We start from the raw sequence: 17,711 nt of genomic DNA on the forward strand, positions 1-17,711 counted from the left end.
AATAAGTATAACTTGTTCTAATTAGGATCCCATTATTGTGGTTGTACATGATGTGGAGTTCCATTGGTTGTGTATTTATATATGAGAATAGGAAATATAGGTCCAATTCATTTTGCTGTCTTTTCTATCACCTTCTCCCTCCCTTGTCTTCATTCCCCTTTGTCTAATCCAAAGAACTTCTAATCTTCCCCTCCCTTGTGGTGGGTCAGTATCCACATATTAGAGAGAACATTCTGCCTTTGTTGTTTGGGGACTGGCTTATTTAACTTAGCATGATATTCTAAATTTTTTTAAAAAGTACTAGCCCTGCCTTAAGAAAAATTAAAATACAAGTTATCCAAGCACGTGTATTCAAAATTCCATACTCTAAGAAATTTCTTCCTATTGAGTTTACCATCGGGCTCTTCTGACTCTGTGCTTGGCCCACTACAGTGTCTCACAGAATATGATTTCTGTTTCTTTGCATGTTAACAATGATTTTAATAAGTGATGATAAAGCATTGAATATCCTGTCATACTGTATAGGGTCCTCACTAAACAGAACAGTATTCAACATAGTTTGGGGGTTAACTATTTTCTGATTGCTTAGAAGTTGGGAGACTTTAGGGGCTGGGGTTGTGGCTCAGTGGTGGAGTGCTTGCCTAGCACATATGAGGCCCTGGGTTCCATCCTCAGCACCATATAAATAAATAAAATAAAGGTATTGTGTCCATCTACAACTAAAAAGAAATTTTAAAAAAGAAGTTGGCAGACTTTATAGATGGAAATTCTTGATTGGGTCAAGCATTCAGTTCTCTTATTGTGATAAATAATAGAGGGTTCTGTGTATTCTTATACATATTTATAATAATATTTTTCAGATGGAAGAGTTTAATAGTTTTCCCACTTTCTAGGTTTTTATACTATCAAATTACTCATTTAAAATATCCCATTACAAAAAAAATTAAAAACAAAAAAATTTAGAATAATGGTAGAATGGATAAATAAATCATGTTATATTCACAATGAGTTAGTAAAATGAAATGAGAAAAGTACAACCACCCAACAGCACAGGCATCTCTCCAAACATCAGGGCAGGTGGTGAAAGACAGACACAAAGGAGTACACACCACACAAGTCAATTGGCATAAAAGTCAGAAACAGGCAAAGGTAACCTGTGTTTCTAGAAGACAGGGTGGATCATTTTTTCTTTGCAGGGTTTTAACTGGAGAGGGGCGTGCTCAGAGGGCTGACTATGTGGCATTGTGAAATAGCAGCAGGCTGGATGCTTCAGTGTGTGCATAAAACTCAACACTTAAATTTATGCATAGGATAAAATCTCACTACAAGATATTTTATATTTTTCAGTTTATTTTTGATTATATTTGGAGAGGCAGATTTTACATGATAGCTTCAAACCAACCATTGTACATTAACCAAATTTTACACAAGCCATTTGAAAAAAGATCTAAAAATGTGCTTAGTTATTGGTATTATATAACATGTATCAAGCACCAAGAGTGTGCTGAGAGCTGTACAGAACAAACATAGAAAAGACACAGTCCCTGCCTTCAAGGGTACCCACTCCTGTAGGGTCTTGCACAGAAAACTCCACCTCATATTTCACACTCTTTTGTTCATAAGGCATAAATAAGGAAGTTTGTTGCATTTCTCATTGTTACTTAATAAATATCTAATACCCTTTTCCCCAGGTATAGCATCGTATCTTTGCCTTTAAATACAAATTTCTGTAATACAATATACAGTATATATTGATTTGGTATTCACACGATTGACCACAATGTTCTTGCAGGTTGGTTATAATACGAAGCATGTTGAATTTCAACATTCACAAAGTTTCATACCACTTAACAGAATCTTTTACTGCTGGCAGAGGTTTTCTTGTTTAAAAACAAACAAATGAAGTGCCACTGTAAACAAATAACACACTGCTGTGATTCCAATAAGGGTATCAGAACTATGGCACAGATATTCCTAACAGTGATTTGTAGCACATCTATTAAATTAGCCTTGCAGATATCAATCACATAGCTGCATGCCCTAAAATACTAATAATTTATGATCAGCTAGTAATGGATGATGTAAGAATGATTGGCTATATTGTATCTGCCATTTAACAAAGGGGCTACTGGTATAAAATATCCGAAATCTGAGAGCTGGGTACTCTTTTTTTTTCTTCTCTGCAAGGCTATGTTCAAAACAAATTCAGATTAGAAAAAAGGATGAAATGTTTCTGAATTTAATCATTGTCTAAGGACATTTGATTTCAAAATAATCCCTTCAATAATATCATCTGATTGTTTATTTTTTAAAATACAAGAAAATGCAGTGAATTTTAATCATGTAGTGATTTTGGACTCTGATACAGGAAATTGTACTCTACGTAAAGTGCCAGAATGTGGTAGAAGATGACACCCAGTACTGAAGATAGGTCAGTCTACCTGTCATCTGGGGGGAGCTCATTGTAGCAGGAAATGAGGGGCACATATTAAAGGGATGGGTAGATGTTTCCCTTTCATCCAGACTCTTTCTTGTTCCACTCAGCATATTAAGGGACTGGAATTGCTGGGGTGAGTCTGGGGTCCTGGGGAAGAAGGCTGGAGCAAGCTTAGGGGCCAATGGAGAAAGGATCCAACTATGAACTTCACCTTCTATGGATCCCAAGACCTCAAGCACCAATTAGCTTCAAGACACAGCCAGGGCCTGCTACTTCAACAGTAGACTTGGTACCATCAGGCTGAGGATGACCCCACCCCTGATAAACCTTCAGTATCTGATTTCCTGGGTTAACACCAGGTCTGGATGTTTCATTATGTAATAACAATGTTGAGTTGAATTTAAATTTTATACTGGACTTCAAGCAAGACTGGCTATCTCCCCAAAAATGAAGAAAAAATATAGAAGGCTCCACAGGGTCCTTCTACTTCCATGCTTGGGGTGGGGCACACAGTGGTGCCCTCCCTCAGTAGCTAGGCACATGACCCAGAGAGGGTCCATTAGTAATAGATTCACCCAACGGCAGTGGCAAAGTGGTGTGGCCCAACCACCATGATCCTATCTTTCTAATGGAGGAGTCGGGATGGGATTTAACAAGATTTTTCTTATCCTGGGTGAGTACATCTCCACTTTTCTGCAAATCACAGACACAGAAGTTGTGAGGTACGATCTCTGATGCTCTGGCAGCTTAATCTGTGATAGAGGGCAGAATGGTGGGACCAGAATGTGGTACAGAATCTTACTGGTTGGAGGAGAGAAGGCAGGACAGCAACTCCCAAGGGTGTAATCTATGACCTCTTTGGGGTGAAAGAAATAATCTTATTTAAAGTGCCCAATTTAAAATGGAGCACCAAAAGACTAAAATTCTGACAATAGACAATAATATATAGAGGTTTTTTTTTTCATTTTCAATTATAAACCCTCAATACTAAGGCTTAAGTTTCAGTCACCTAATTGAAAATCCATACATAAACATGACAATAGAAATAGATAACATGAAGACCTCTAAAAATAAAGGCTCACTACAGTTGAGAGCATCCATCCCTCATTTGCTAACATCATAAAATGCACTGACTACCTCTTAATAGTGAACAGCAGAATTAGACACAGCAAGCTAAATATTATTGTAATTGTTTAGGATGATTGCTGGACTCCTATTGCTTTAAAAATTGAGATGCTTCCCAAGCCCCACTTGCAGGAATTTATCATATCATCCAGAGCAAAAATTTCTTACTATCCAAAAATTATGTATATACCACCTCGAGAAGAAAAGAATTTAAGGTTGCTTGCTTGGCAAATTTTTGTTTTGTTTTGTTTTAACTCATAACAGAACATTAGAAGCAGATGTTGACAAGGATTCTTTCTGTCCAGTTATTGGCAAAGCACCATTCAGCAGGTGGAAACTTGAGATCAGACTCTAATGAAATCACAACAACTTCTTATACACTGGAGAAAACTTTGCTCTCGAGTTACTTAACAGAGAAGACAATAAACAAAAGTTACGTATTTAGATAGACATGTAGATAGATAAGTGGTTAAATAGATACTATTTTTTTTTGCACTGCTGACAAGTATTCAAAACTCTGGAGTAGGTGTTGGGGTAGTTGAGAAGACCTCAGTGCCTTTATCATAGTATTGAACAAGCTTTCGAAATCTTTTTAAGCCATTGAAAATAGCTGATATGGGTGGTGCATGGAAACCATGGTATAGAGTTAGAATGTCAAAGTGTCGCCATTTGTCTCTACTCCTCAAGGCACAAGGACACGTTCCAAACTCTTCAAAGCAGAGTATATGGTATCACTAGGAGAGAGAAAGTCAAGGAGTAGAACCACTCGCCAGAGCAAAAGTGGTAGATCCTTTGGGGTGGCCACAATTTTCAAATATCGACCTTTCACCATGAGCAAGCATCTCCCCACACCATGGGTTGGGGATAGGAAGGTCTCCTGTCCTGAACACCTTGGCCATTAGGCAGAAAGGGCACATTTGGTGCCATGCTGGCTTGGCAGGCCAGCTCCTTCCTACTCTGGGCACAAGGAAGAAGGTCTAGAATGTTCCCACGAAGATCTGCAATCTGCAGACATTCTGTCATGGTGATGATAGAAGGGCAAGAATGCAAAGTCAGTAGCCCTTGATAAAAGTCAGCAGAGAAGTAAGATCCTGTGTGGACACACACCCTGTACTTCACCAGCAATGGTCTCAAAGCATTATTACGGAAAAATAGAACCCATCTCCTTTTTCTTTTCACTTTGCTATCACCCTCAGCTTCCCCAGGGAGGCATGTATTAAATATCTTATGTATAACTTATTCCAGGCCAAAAAACATCATCAAAATGGAAAGAATCCAATTAATCTTCCTTTTTTATTTTTGCTTGGAATATTCACTTTGTATTCACTGATAGTCCATTACATTCTTTTGGTAGGAAAAGATATTGCACTTCTAAAAATGCATCAGAGTGTAAGTAAGTCAAAGCTAATAAGTAGGTAGATTTCTTTCTAGAGTATATACCCTCTGAAGACCTCCTTCGGCATTTGCAGAAAAGTCTCCATGATTTCACCTCTGTTTCAGCAAACGGTTGTTGCACTGCTGCAAGCTCTTCAAACATGGAAGAAGTCATCAGTAGTCCTAAGCTTCATGAATGCAGTGTCCACAGGCTCATGATTTCATCGTGCAGATGGGCACAACAATGACAAGGATGACCGTGCACGCGGCAGCAGCGATCAGAGCCGCAATCTTGCAGACCTTGGCACGTCTGAATTCAGCTTCTTTCCGTTTTAGTAACGAATCGTAGCCTGGAGTATAAATATCTTCCATCCAATATTCTAAGTTGTTCGGGTTTAAAGATTCTTGTGTCTAAAAGTGAAGAGAAGATGTTAGAAATAGGATGAATCCTTGATGTCAGGTCAAAGACATTCTGATAGTTGTCACTCCTGAAAGCACTGAAGATGTTGCTGCAGCTGGCAACTAGGTGTGACTGTCAGACACTGCTCCCCCGGCCTTGTGCCTGCCACCAAGGACTCATCCCACACATCACAGAGTGCACCAGCTCCTTTCTTACTGAAAATGCCATGTGGTTTTTGACACCGAGAAGCCCAAGGATCCTCTATCGACAAGCAAACAAAATATGGTCGGGACAGACAAAACTCTAAACTTCAAGGGCATATAACCAAGAGCAGGCTGTCCCCACTGCAAGGGGAAAAAGGAAAGTCACTGAAAAATATTCTCTACCAACAGGCTCTAGGAACAGACCTGCCTGAAGCAAGGCCATCCTGTTACTCCAAGTCTTCCATTCCTAGAAGAGCTTCTACTGAAAATCAAAGGCACCTCCAAGATAAGCAGTTCAAAGAAAATGTAAAATATTTCAGTTCCAAACATTTGTCTGAGCAGGTCAGGCCACTGCTCAAAGTCAAGTTCTAGAGACCGTCCCCAACCCATGTCTGTCTTGATAATGATCCTGGACTTGGTGCAGCTTCCCCCAAAGAGACACCCCCCACTGACATCTGTCTCCCAGTCTCCCCAAGATTAATGAACTGTCTGCAGGAGAAATATCATATTTAACCTATATTGCTCATGAATCCTATTCCGTGTTGATGGTTATAATCTATTTCCGTGAAGAGAGGCAGTGTTCTCATTTTATGGCAAGCATTTAATAATGTGAGTGTCACATAAAAGCAACAACACATTGCAGTTCCAAGTGAGGTCACCTAAATCTCTGAAACACACACGAAATAACCATTTTAAAGATTTTTCTTGGATTGTTTAATGTTCATAAATACAGGCACATTATAATTCACACACACAGCGGATTGAAAAACAAACCTTTCAACACTTTAAAAAAAACTCAGTCACACCATGTTGTTGATGGTATATTGATGATCCTAATGCGTGCTAGTAATCTTCTGCCTGCCCTCCTGATCTGTTCTTTGCTCTCTGGCTCCTTCTTCATTGTGCCCCCAGGAGACTGTCCCATATTAATACATGATGGGGGCTCCCCTGCCCTCTAGCTCCCATGTGGGTTAAGTCAGAGGCCACAGGAGGAGAAAAAGGTGGAGGTGGAGGCATTTATTCCCCAGCTCCCTCCCTCCTGGGCTGCAGTTTGGCAGCAATTCAGCTCCTACCAGCTCCAGCTCCCAGAGCTGTTGGTCTTATGGATTTCAGAAATAGTTCCCTGCCCTTGGCCTTCAGACCCAACAGTGGTAACAGCTTCTCCCGGGTGCTGGTCCTTGGGTGCTTCACCGGACCTCATTGGCCTCTATCCCTGCTCACACCACTGTGGTGTCCTCTCCGGCCTCCCCTCACCCCATGGAGCATGCCATCTGTTCTCTGTGGAGTGCTGGAAGCTGGCTGCCATGTGCTCCTCAGGATCCTCACTCTCCTGTTGCTACCCATCTTCTAGCACAGGCCCTATAGACTGGCCTACGGGCCAGATCCAACCCACCACCTGTCTTTATACAGCCCTCCAACTCAGAATGCATTTTCTATCTTGAAATGGTTGCCGAAAATCAGAAGAAGAATGTTTCACGGTAAGTGAAAATTATATGAAATGCATATCTCAATATCCAAAATTAAAGTTTAGTCAGCACACAGCCAGGTCCATTCATTGACAAATTGTAGCTGCTTTTGAGCTGCAGTGGCAGAGGTGAGCGGTTGTGATAACAACAGTAGGGCCCATGAAGCCCTAAGTATCTACTCTCTGGCCTCTGTGCTAGTACGTATTGTACAACATCACACAATGGAAAGAGAACGGGCTCCCTCCCCAGTGAGGCATAATGTTTAAACACTGTGGTTGAATTTTTCAAGTTATCTGGATGGTAGAAGGCTGTGTTAGCCACTCAGTGTACCCATTATGAAAACCAGGAACTCTCAATGTGGGAAAAGTCCTTAAAGTGTAGGTTCTCTGTCCAACCCTTTGCAAGAAATTCCTGCAACAGTGTCCCCTACTGGGACCCAGGAGCCTCTAAAGGCTGCCCTGCTCTGGCCATTAGAATGCATGTTCTTGGGCTTCGGCCAACCCCCTCCACATACACACATCTGCCCTCTGTGGACACCTGGGACAGGTCTGCTCTCCTTGGCAATAAAAGCCCTTCATTTGTTGAACAGAAACTCTAGAAGGAAGAGATAAACCCAAGATGGGTTGATTTTCCTGGAAGACTAGTCTGCCATGCTGTGAGGTGCTCATAAGGTTGGTGTGGTAGAGGCTGGACCCACAGCCATCCCTGCCTTGGCACCTTTAAGACAGGCTCAGGCCATTGCCGTTGAAACAACCTGCTCTTCTTCCAATCTTCCCAGGGCTGCTCTGAAAGGTAAACAGTCCATACAGGACACATCAGATTGTGTGCCTTGTTTCCGGCTCAGATAGAAGGAAATTGGCTTCCTTTCATAGCTATCTATGCTTTATTATGGGCTAGCATCCTGCCTGTGAAATAAACTATTTTTAATTAGTTTTTTCAATAACTGCAAGCCATAATGGCACTAAGTAGCAGAGAGGTAATACTGAGGCTCCCAGGGACGCAGGTGAGCGTCCTCAATTGTTAATTAGGATGCCAAACACTGGAAGTAAAAACAGGTCCATTATGCCTTTGCCTACATCTGCAAGTGGGCACCGCTGGACAACAAGGGACCCGAAGAAGATTGTCCAGATGGTAAAGCTGACCTAGGACAGTACCTGCATCTCTGCAAAGCAATGAAAACAAATCAGGTGATGTCTTTGCCTCCACCAAGCTCCTGATGCTTGCTCTGCTTGGCTGCAAACACCCTTGCAAAGCACTGAACTCTTTCTTCAGCTTGTGTGACTAAACGCTCTACCCTTTGCATTACATAGTGTCACCTAAAGTACTGCAACCTGGACATCTATTTTATTATTTTTTATAATTGTTTTTATACTTCTAAACATTGGCATTTTTGTTTGGGCTTGGTGGCCCACACCTGTAATTCCAGCAATTCGGGAGGCTGAGACAGGAGAAACACAGGTGCAAGGCCAGCCTCAGCAAGACCCTGTCTCAGAACTTTAAAATTTTTAAAAAGGAAAAGAACTGGAGATGTATCTCAGTGGGAAAATAACCTTGGGTTCAAAAATAAAATAATTAAATTAATTAATTAACATTGGCACACTAAAATTGCATATAATTGGAAGGCCTGTATCTTCTCACTCCCTCTCCCTAAACTTAAAAAAAAAAAAAGTTTCTTAGTCTCATGCAATCATCTGACTCTTTCAAGATCATCTCCCTGGCACTGGTGAAATGTGGATTTTTCTACTGGTTTAGCCATTCACACCTCTGGGGTCTTTCTAAGCAGTGGCTTACTGTTGTTGAATATCTATAGATCGAGGTGTAGCACTCATGGCAAAGCTGCATAGAGACCCACCTGCCAGGGAATCAACTCTTGTCTGACCTGCTTGTCAGCAGGAAGATGACAGGAAAGGTACTGTCCCAAAGGCATAGGTGACATGCAGTACACATGGGGTCATAACATGCATGAAGTAAGAAGGCTGAGAAGGTACTTGGGGGATGCTCCTCTACCCACTAACCTCACTTTCAGGATCTGACCAGAGCATCCCTTTCCCATAATTACATAATTTAGGGCCCCAGATACACAAATGTCATTGCAATCAATGTTTGTGACATGAAGATCCACTACACTCTTATCAACAGAAAAATGAAATGGTGCCAAGGTAAAAGAAGAGAAAGAACGGGAGACTTATTGCTGATGGTCCAGTGTGCTTTAGACTCGTCTGACCTGGGGCAAGTTGCCACCCTTCCTGGTGCCTCTATTTCCTCATTACTAAACTGGAGAGAGTCTTACCAACTCCTGCCTCCACTGGGCCTGGATGAGAGACTGCTGTGAGAAGCCCCAAGTGAAGCTGACTGATCCCAGCCTCCTTTACCCTCCATGCTGAATCTCCCAACGCTCTCCTTTTCAGTGCCTACTTAACTCGGTGGATTTTAGCATATTATTTTCAGTTCTCACAGTGCCACCATAAGTTGGATATTATTATGCCCATGTCATAGATAGAAGGACCAATGCTGAAGCAGGTTACACGGTGAAGGCGCCCTGGCTTAGAACCCAGTGCTGCTGGAATACAGGTCTTCTCTGCACCATGCCGCCCCTCCTGCAGCCCTCTTTGATTTAGAACAAGGCCACTGCAGGACAGTCTTGCTATATTGGCCTCTATAAGCAGCTCTTACCAAGTGCATGGTCATTCTGGATATGACGCACTCTTGGTGCTATGGCCTCGCTGCTCACAAATCTAAGCCCACAGGTAGGGACAGTGTTTTCTTTGCTTCATGGTGATGTAGATAGAGACACAGATAGATGTGGCGTGAATGAAACTAAGGTGGAGCTGCTCACCAAAATGAAAAGTGTGGCCAAAACCCAGCCCTGCCTGTGGGTGAACAAAAAACATGCCCTCTGGCCACAATGGCATTCACAGAGCTTCTGGGGATGGCTCTTACCTGGGGCTGCTCCATATGGAAACATAATCCATAGCTTGGCTCCCATAAATATGCTTATCCCACGTGCTACATATGGAAGGAGAAATCAGCTTGTATTTCATTAAACAGTTTGGCTCAGGTCTTATGAGTCAAGATTAGAATCTGCACTTGGTCTTAAATGCATCGTTAGCAAATCAGATGGCCAACAAATAAAAATAAAGCAAGCATCCCCACTGCTAAATGTTTAAAAACAACTACACAAAACAACAATCCCCCTTGTTAGAAAAAAAAAGAATCTCCTCTGCTCTCTGATTGATTAGAATTCAGAATTTCATAAGGGGGACCCAGGGAGTTGAAGGGTGAGGGAGTGGGTGGGTCTAAGCCATCCTTGACCCATTCCTGCATCTGCCTGCACACTGCAGGGCTCCCCGAGGCCCACCCGGGAACAGGAAAAGCTCACCTGCAGGTCCAGGGCTGTCAGCTTGCCCTTGTCGCCTGTGTTCCGCGTATACTCCTCGATGGTCCAAGAAGGCTGGCCCCGCTTCACCTCGGCCAGCTCCGTCAGCCGCATGTCCGTGTACAGGGGGTTGCTCTTCATGTGGGCCTTGAGTGAGGTGGGGTAGGGGTGAGGGCTGAACACCTGCTCCACCAGGAAGCCATCTTTGGGCTGCTTGGGCAGTCGGTGCTGTGGGGGGATGTCATACTGCCTGTCAGCCTGCAGAGGGGCACAGAGAATTCCAGAAAAGCAGCACAGGGGCTATCAGATCTCAGGGTGCAGCTTCTTATCACATCCAGGTAGCAACGTGTAGTTACTTAGGAACAAATAGAAAACATACCTGTATTGGGGACATTTCCTAGTAAAAGCTTCTGATTCTAATAGTATGAACACAAGCTAATTCTTCCATGCCAGGTTCTTCAATCTGATCCTAACACCATCACTGCCATATTAACACCCATTGCACAGATAGAACAATGAAGCCCAGACTCAACCACCTGCCCCAGGACACACGGCTGATATGGGTTAGACCTGGGATTGATACCTAATCAACTGGCTGCGGAGAGTCTTTGTTGACTGCTGCATAGCAATGCCTCTTCTTTCTTTTACCATTTTATAGCTGGAGTGAAAGATTCAGGTCCTCCCTTCTATGCACACTACTTGTCTCAAAAGGAAAGGCCAGGAAGAAAGCACATGTGGACTGCCTCTCTAGCAATTATCCCTGGTAGCTGGTGGTCCCTTTCAGAGGCATCTACAGGCATTCAGGATAAGAGGATAGTCAGGGCAACAGGGTGAAGGTGTGAAGGTGCCTAACACAGCTCACCATCATTTATGTCCTCAGTCCAGGAAACATATCCCTGGACTGTTCTCAGTGGACCTGTAATAATGGAGAACTTCTGATGCTCTCTATTTCTACCTTCAAGCCACAAAGATGTCATTTCCTCCAGGCAGCACTTCCTGACCCACCAAGACTTCGATAGCACCCAGGCATGTGACCTCACAGGACTGTGCGTAGACCTCTCAGCCATCATTTGTCACATTGAACAATAACTGCCTGTTTATCCATCTGTCTCCACTGGACTGTGAGTTCCTTGAAGGCAGACAATTGTTCACCTTGTAATCCTGGATCCAGCAAAATAGACACTGCGTAGAAGACAGTCCATCACTATTTGTGGAAGGGAGAGAAACCAATGATATGGAGTTGAGTTAGCAAAGAGTGTTGTGCATATAATTAATAGAAAAAGACTGGAGTAGAGGAGTGTAGTAAGAAGTAAGAGAAAGGGAATCAGGTTAATTGTCATGAGGATGATATATCAGGTGTGACATGTGACATGTGATGAACAAATGCATGTGAGTGCATTGCCCACATGCAAGGGGACCGACTGCCCACCTATCCTCAAATCCAGCCCATCGGCTCTTGCTCAAACACAGCTAGCAATTAGCTGTTCCAACCCACCAAGGCTGTTACACAGACATGAAGAGTGCAGGACAAACTGCTAAACCCAAACAAGGAAGTGGGGTTCCCTCTTGTTTTCTATTTCATCAAAGCCAAGACTCAGAAGAGTCTTCACTGATTTGACCTATTCTTCTAATTTCCATGACTTGACATTCATAGAGCCTCTACCACATGCAGGGCCCACACCAAGCTGAGGACTGGTGAAAATGGCAATAATGACAACCACAACAGCCACTGCAATCGTGATCACAGTTAACCAAGGACTATGTGCCCAGTGCTAAAGGTGCATTATCTCATTCCATCTTCTCATTAATATCCTGAGGTTGTAACTATAGTTATCCCCATCATGCATGTGGAATCTCAGGTCAGAGGGGTTAAGAGACTGACCCAATGCTGCACAACTAGTAAGTGGTAGAACCAGAATCTGTACCTGTTGGCACTCCTAAGACAGGATGTTTAACTGACCATGTCTGTTCCTACCACTGAGGAGTTTATGTTTTAACTTGGCAATCCATATATACACACACAATATGTATGTTTTAGCCTATTACATCTGAACAAAGACTAGAGATCAAAGACCACCAATAATCTAGGGAAGCTTCCAGATACCTATGAATTAAGATGTCATGAAGAGTGTGCAGGACTTATATCAGCACAGAGGAGGGGGTCAGATATTTCTGATGGAGGAATCATATGAAGAAAGTTTTGATGATAAAACAGGGCCTGGCCATTATAGATGCTCAATCAGTATTTGCTGAATGGGTGACTGGATGTGAGCATGGCATTTTTGAGGAAAAATAGGCCTCAGGATGTAACAGAGCCATCTGGTGTGTGTGTGTGTGTGTGTGTGTGTGTGTGTGTGTGTGTATGTGTTGTACATAAAGTCCACAAAGCCTTAAAACCTAAGTTTGAGACTTTTTGCTGAAGGAAAGGGGTACCAAGAAGCAGTTGGGAATAGGAGGCACCACGCAACCAGAGAGCAGAATTTTGGAAAGTAAACACAGCAGTGGTCCATGATGTAGGACAGAAAGCAGAGAGTGGGCCCCCAAGTCCTAGGTGGGGGGTGCTAAGAGCCTGGGTGGTGTGTGGGGTAAATGGAAAGGAAGGAAGAAATGTAGGAAATACCACAAGAGAACAATGCACAGGGCCTAGCAGCTCTACTGATGTGAGTGAGGCAAAGAGAGAAGTCCAAGGTGAGCAGGGCCTTTTTAGCTTCGATGATTGCATGAAATGGTGACCCAATGCCCCCAGGAGGGAATCAGCAAGAAGGAACACTGGCTTTCAAGGAACACAAAAGTCTGATTTGAGACCTGTAGGTTTTGATATGTGGGCAAGTCATGTGGGGAACTGGCCTGCAGCAATTTGAGACCTGGGACCAAACTGAGAACCCAGGCCAGTTAGCACCATCCTCAGCCTAGGGATGGTGAGAGCAGGTAGAAGAAAATAGGGTCACAGAGGCAACAAAATGAAGAAGGCTTTTGGGTGAGGCACATTTCAAATGGCTCTTCCTTTACATTGTGGCTATTCCTGTTGGTCAGGTGAAGCCTGGACATTTAATGGATTGCAGGCGTGGCTAGTTCAGTTTGAATTAGCATTCCTAAGAAGTGCCTGACCACTTCAGACCTCTAAATGGCCACTTTTCAATGCTATCCAAGACCCAGGATTCTATAAACCTGGCTTAGCTAAGAGACAAGGGCACTGGAACTAGAAGACAAGGACATGTCTGGGCATCCAGTCAGAGTAGCAGCATGGATCATCCTCTGGCCTTTCTCCAACACTATTCATGGAAAACAGATACAGAAAACTGGAGTGGTGACCAGTACTACCCAAGGCTTCTTGGGGGTCAGAAAAAATGGCTACTTAAATTTTTTCTTTCCCCCGTCTTTGGACCCTGAGAACCTCCTTAGGACCCAGTTTTCCAAGCTTTCCTTTCTTTGTAACATTTTAGAATCTCCGCCTCCTCCTCTAGCTTAGCACATGTGCATCCCACACCATCCTCACTTCCTGTCCCTGGCAATCCTGTCCTCAGGGACCTCAGTAGACTCTGTGGTCCGACCACTTACCTTGAGAAGCAGGGGAGGGAATGGAGACAAGGACAAACTGAAAATTATCACTTTGGCCAGAAATGGTTCTCTGGAACTCACTCAGAATGAACAGGAGTAGCCACAGGTGCCACTGAAACAAGTCCCTCCTTACCACAGGGAATGAGAAAAAGAAAGCATTCGAGTATATGTAACTGTGCAGATTCCAGAGCTGATGAGGTGAAGTCTGAGATCAATGTGCAAAAGCACTCATGCTCACATTGAAAGCACAGAACAATACAACTATGTAGGGAGAACCAATGGAAAAGGAAAGGGAGACACCATATTAAGAGTTGCTATTTTTGCATGGGGAACAATGAATCGTTTTCTTATTTATCTTCTTACTCAACATCTGTCTTACAATGACAGAATTCATGCTTTTGCAAAGGAATATCACACATGAAACAAAGTCCATAAAAAGGACTCACATCAGCAAGCATATTTGCAAAGCATTTTCCCTGCTTGCCTGGCATGGGTCCTGCTGCTTCGAAAAGGACAGAAAGACATCCTTGGTGGCGCCTGTCTGCCCTGACACACCCCCGTTCTGTGAAAATCTGTTCTCACACCACCTGTCCAATATCCCAGCCACACTGTCTACTGCAGGCAACATTTCAGCGTGAGCTCCACCTCCCTGACAATTGGCCGAACAAACAGCCTGCCTTCTTGTCCTCTCTGTTCTAATGGGCCAAGCTTGCCAAACCTGGAAGGGTAACTAGCACACAGAGATGAGGCCTTTTTCTTGCTTTATGGAATACCCCGAGCTTGGAAATACAACCAGGGCTATGATAAAGCCGGTGCCAATGATGGGAACCTAAATTTCAGTTACCTCTTTAGATTTCCGATGCCAGTCCTTATTATCTCCTGGGCCTGCCTCTTTTATCTCCTCCTCATTGAGGCCCATGCGGTTGGTGTAGGTGATGGTGCGCCAGTCTCTGGGCGAGTTGGAGATGCTGGCGATCTTGGACTCGGTGGCGCTGTTCTCCTCGGTCAGGGACCTGGAGGATGGCCTGGTGAAGAGGCTTTTTTTTAAGGCCTTGACGCGCAGGCTTTCGCTGTTGCTTCCGCTGGCATCGGAGCAGCACCAGTCCGCGTTGCTCTCCAGCTTGGGTCCATGGGAGCCACTGTGTGCACGGAACACCCGGGGAGAGGCGCTGTCATCCGAGGGAGCCTCGCTAGTCAAGGAGTTCAGATCGATCTGCACATTCACCTTCTCTGGCTGCTGCATCTTCTGATCCAGTTTATTGAGTTTGCCCAGGACCTGGGAGATTTCCTCGCGGACCCCCGACAGTGATTCCAGCTTCCGTTCAATTTCACCGATCCTGAGCACCAGTTTGCACACACTGGTCTTCAACTCTTCTTCCGAGTGGCGGATGTTTTCGGGCCGGTTGCCTTTGTCTCCCTTGCTGTTGGGGACCCCATTGGCAATTTTGGTGAGGTTGTGCTCTGGGGAACTGTCACAGTCCGACTTATGAAGCTGAGACAAGGACCCGGTGCTGTTATAGCAGGACGACTGTATCACCCCCGTAGAACCACTGATGCTCATGTCGTCGAGGAACCGGAAAATATCACTGATATCGTCACTGACGATTTCAGAGTCGTCATCGGAGTGCTTCATGTGCCTGTCGCTGTACTTGCCCGGGCCAGAGGCGCACAAGTCTTTGCATTTCTTGGGTTCTAGGACGTGCTGCTCCGTCTGGGTGCCCACGCTACTGGTGTCTGAGCTGAGCTGTCCGCTGGTGCAGCTAATACTCTTGTCTTTAAACTTCTTGATGGCTTCGTGCTTCTCCAGGTCAACAGGGGATGAGATCTCTTTAGATTTGAGCCCATTTTGTTTCACCGCGTAGCCAATGGGGAGAATCGGCTGCTGATCCTTCGGCACCAAGTAAGTGGGGCGCCTGTCTGGAGCTGAAAAATTGGGGGTCTGGCTTCCGGGATTCGGGTAGCGTAGCTTTTCCTCGGAGGGATTTCTATTGAAAAAGGACCGTTCAAAATCAGGAACTTCCTCTGTATTTAAGCTCCAGCTTTTGGCTGGCCACGGAGTCTGCTTACTGGGCCTCCCCGGACAGCGTCTGGTGTCCTGGGTTCCCATCACAGGAGTGGGTCCGAAATACGTAGATGCTTGAAGGTCATCTAGGCTTTCATGCTTTACGCGCCTTTTGTCAGGAACGGGGGAATACACCGGGTTCAGGTACTGGCTGTGGTAGGGCATCTCAAAGCTGTGATTAAAGAAGGGTGGCTTGTGGGACTCCTTTCGACTCTGATGTTCCCCATGCTCAGCCTCTGCTTTGTTGGTAGGATCAACCAAACTAGGGGACACGGTCATGAGATTGTGAAAATCCTCTTTGAAGATGTTCCTTTTCTGGACACAAGACTGAACCACGAAGGGCTCCTCATTGGAGATGAAGGTCTCCTTGATGCTCTGACTGAGGGGCAGGGAGTCCTGGTCTGAAATGGACTCATTCTCGATGTTCATGGGGAAGTAGGTCCTTTGCATCTCACAGGGCTCAGGGCTGGCCACAGAGTATGGGGCCAGAGCCTGCAGCCTGTCCAGGGAAGCAGCCCGGTTTTTCACCTCTTTGCTGACACCCAACAAGAAGTTGGGCTCCGAGGCAGGGACAAACTGCGGGCAGTCCTTGCAATCCATCTTGCGGCACTTGGATGACTGCCGGGTGGGGTAGCCCCGGCTGAAGGGCCTCTCGCTCAGCTCACAGTTCAGGGGCTCACACTCGGCAGCGTTGCAGATCTCTGTGTCAGACCTGCATGATTCAAAGGACGCCTCCTTCTTGCGGCCCTTTTGGCGACCAGTAGGCAGCTTCTCCTTAGCGGCACCCCCATTCATTTGGATCAGGTTGAATATGGTCACGATGTCTGCTGCCACCATGATTTTCTTGGATTGCTGGTTATTCACAGTGCATTTCATCTTGTCTTTGAATAATGTGGCTGGAAAATTGGGATCGAGACAAGCAGTGTAGAAGAGCACGCTTCTCAGTTTGGCAAGTTGTGACAGATCAAACCGGGCACACAGTGATTTGCACAGGTCCTGATAGGAAACGGTATTTTGCTTGCTGTCCAGTTCCTCCAAGATCTTCACCAAGAAGAGAGAAGTCTCCTGATTGGCCTCCATGATTTAGAATTTTGAAACCCCACTGATGATAGGGAAGCTTCAGGTCAGTTCTACAGGGACAACATTGAAAAAGAGAGGGAGGGAAAGAAGGTTATAAACACCAGTGGGACCTTAAGTTCAGCTTGTTATGAACCACTTAAAGAAATACAAAAGAAAACATTTTAATGACTATACAGTGTATCAAGGGCTTTAAAACTATTCATAGTAATTCCCTTCCCAGGAATCTACCTTAAAGAAATGATCAGTGGCAACAATTATGCAAAAAGATGTTCACTACCAGGGTATTTACATGGTGAAAAAATAAAAAAAAAATCCTAAATATCCAAATAATAGGAAATATAGGAATACAACAGGTTATGATATACAATGAAATTTTACAAGCACTAAAATTACACCCTATAATGGAACATTGGTAGGAAAAGAACAAACTTCTAGTACATGCCATGACATGGATGATTCATGGAGTGAAAGAAGCCAGAGTCAAAAGGCTACATACTATATATTACTATATGATTCCATTATAATGAACTCTGGAAAATAGATCAGTGGTTGTCAGGGGCTGGATGTAAGGGGAGGGGTTGACCTTGAAGACGCACAGGGAAATTTTCCAGAATGATGGACCTGTTCTAC

At 44.3% G+C, this 17,711-nt stretch overlaps 1 protein-coding gene across 1 annotated transcript in view; it reads right to left on the bottom strand.

The window, feature by feature from the left end:
• Positions 1 to 1,332: 1,332 nt before the first annotated feature.
• The window catches only part of Minar1 (membrane integral NOTCH2 associated receptor 1), a 38,124-nt gene continuing 21,745 nt past the window's right edge, over positions 1,333 to 17,711 (bottom strand). The window contains exons 2-4 of the mRNA XM_015480346.2: positions 14,784 to 17,131; positions 10,385 to 10,639; positions 1,333 to 5,347 (exon numbers count right to left, since the gene is read on the bottom strand). Of these exons, the coding sequence (XP_015335832.1) occupies positions 5,150 to 5,347; positions 10,385 to 10,639; positions 14,784 to 17,081 (2,751 nt within the window). The 5' untranslated portion in view covers positions 17,082 to 17,131 and the 3' untranslated portion in view covers positions 1,333 to 5,149. The remainder of the gene's footprint in view (positions 5,348 to 10,384; positions 10,640 to 14,783; positions 17,132 to 17,711) is intronic.

This window comes from Marmota marmota, unplaced genomic scaffold (genome assembly GCF_001458135.2).
Source record: "Marmota marmota marmota unplaced genomic scaffold, marMar, whole genome shotgun sequence".
In the NCBI taxonomy this organism is placed as follows: domain Eukaryota; kingdom Metazoa; phylum Chordata; class Mammalia; order Rodentia; family Sciuridae; genus Marmota; species Marmota marmota.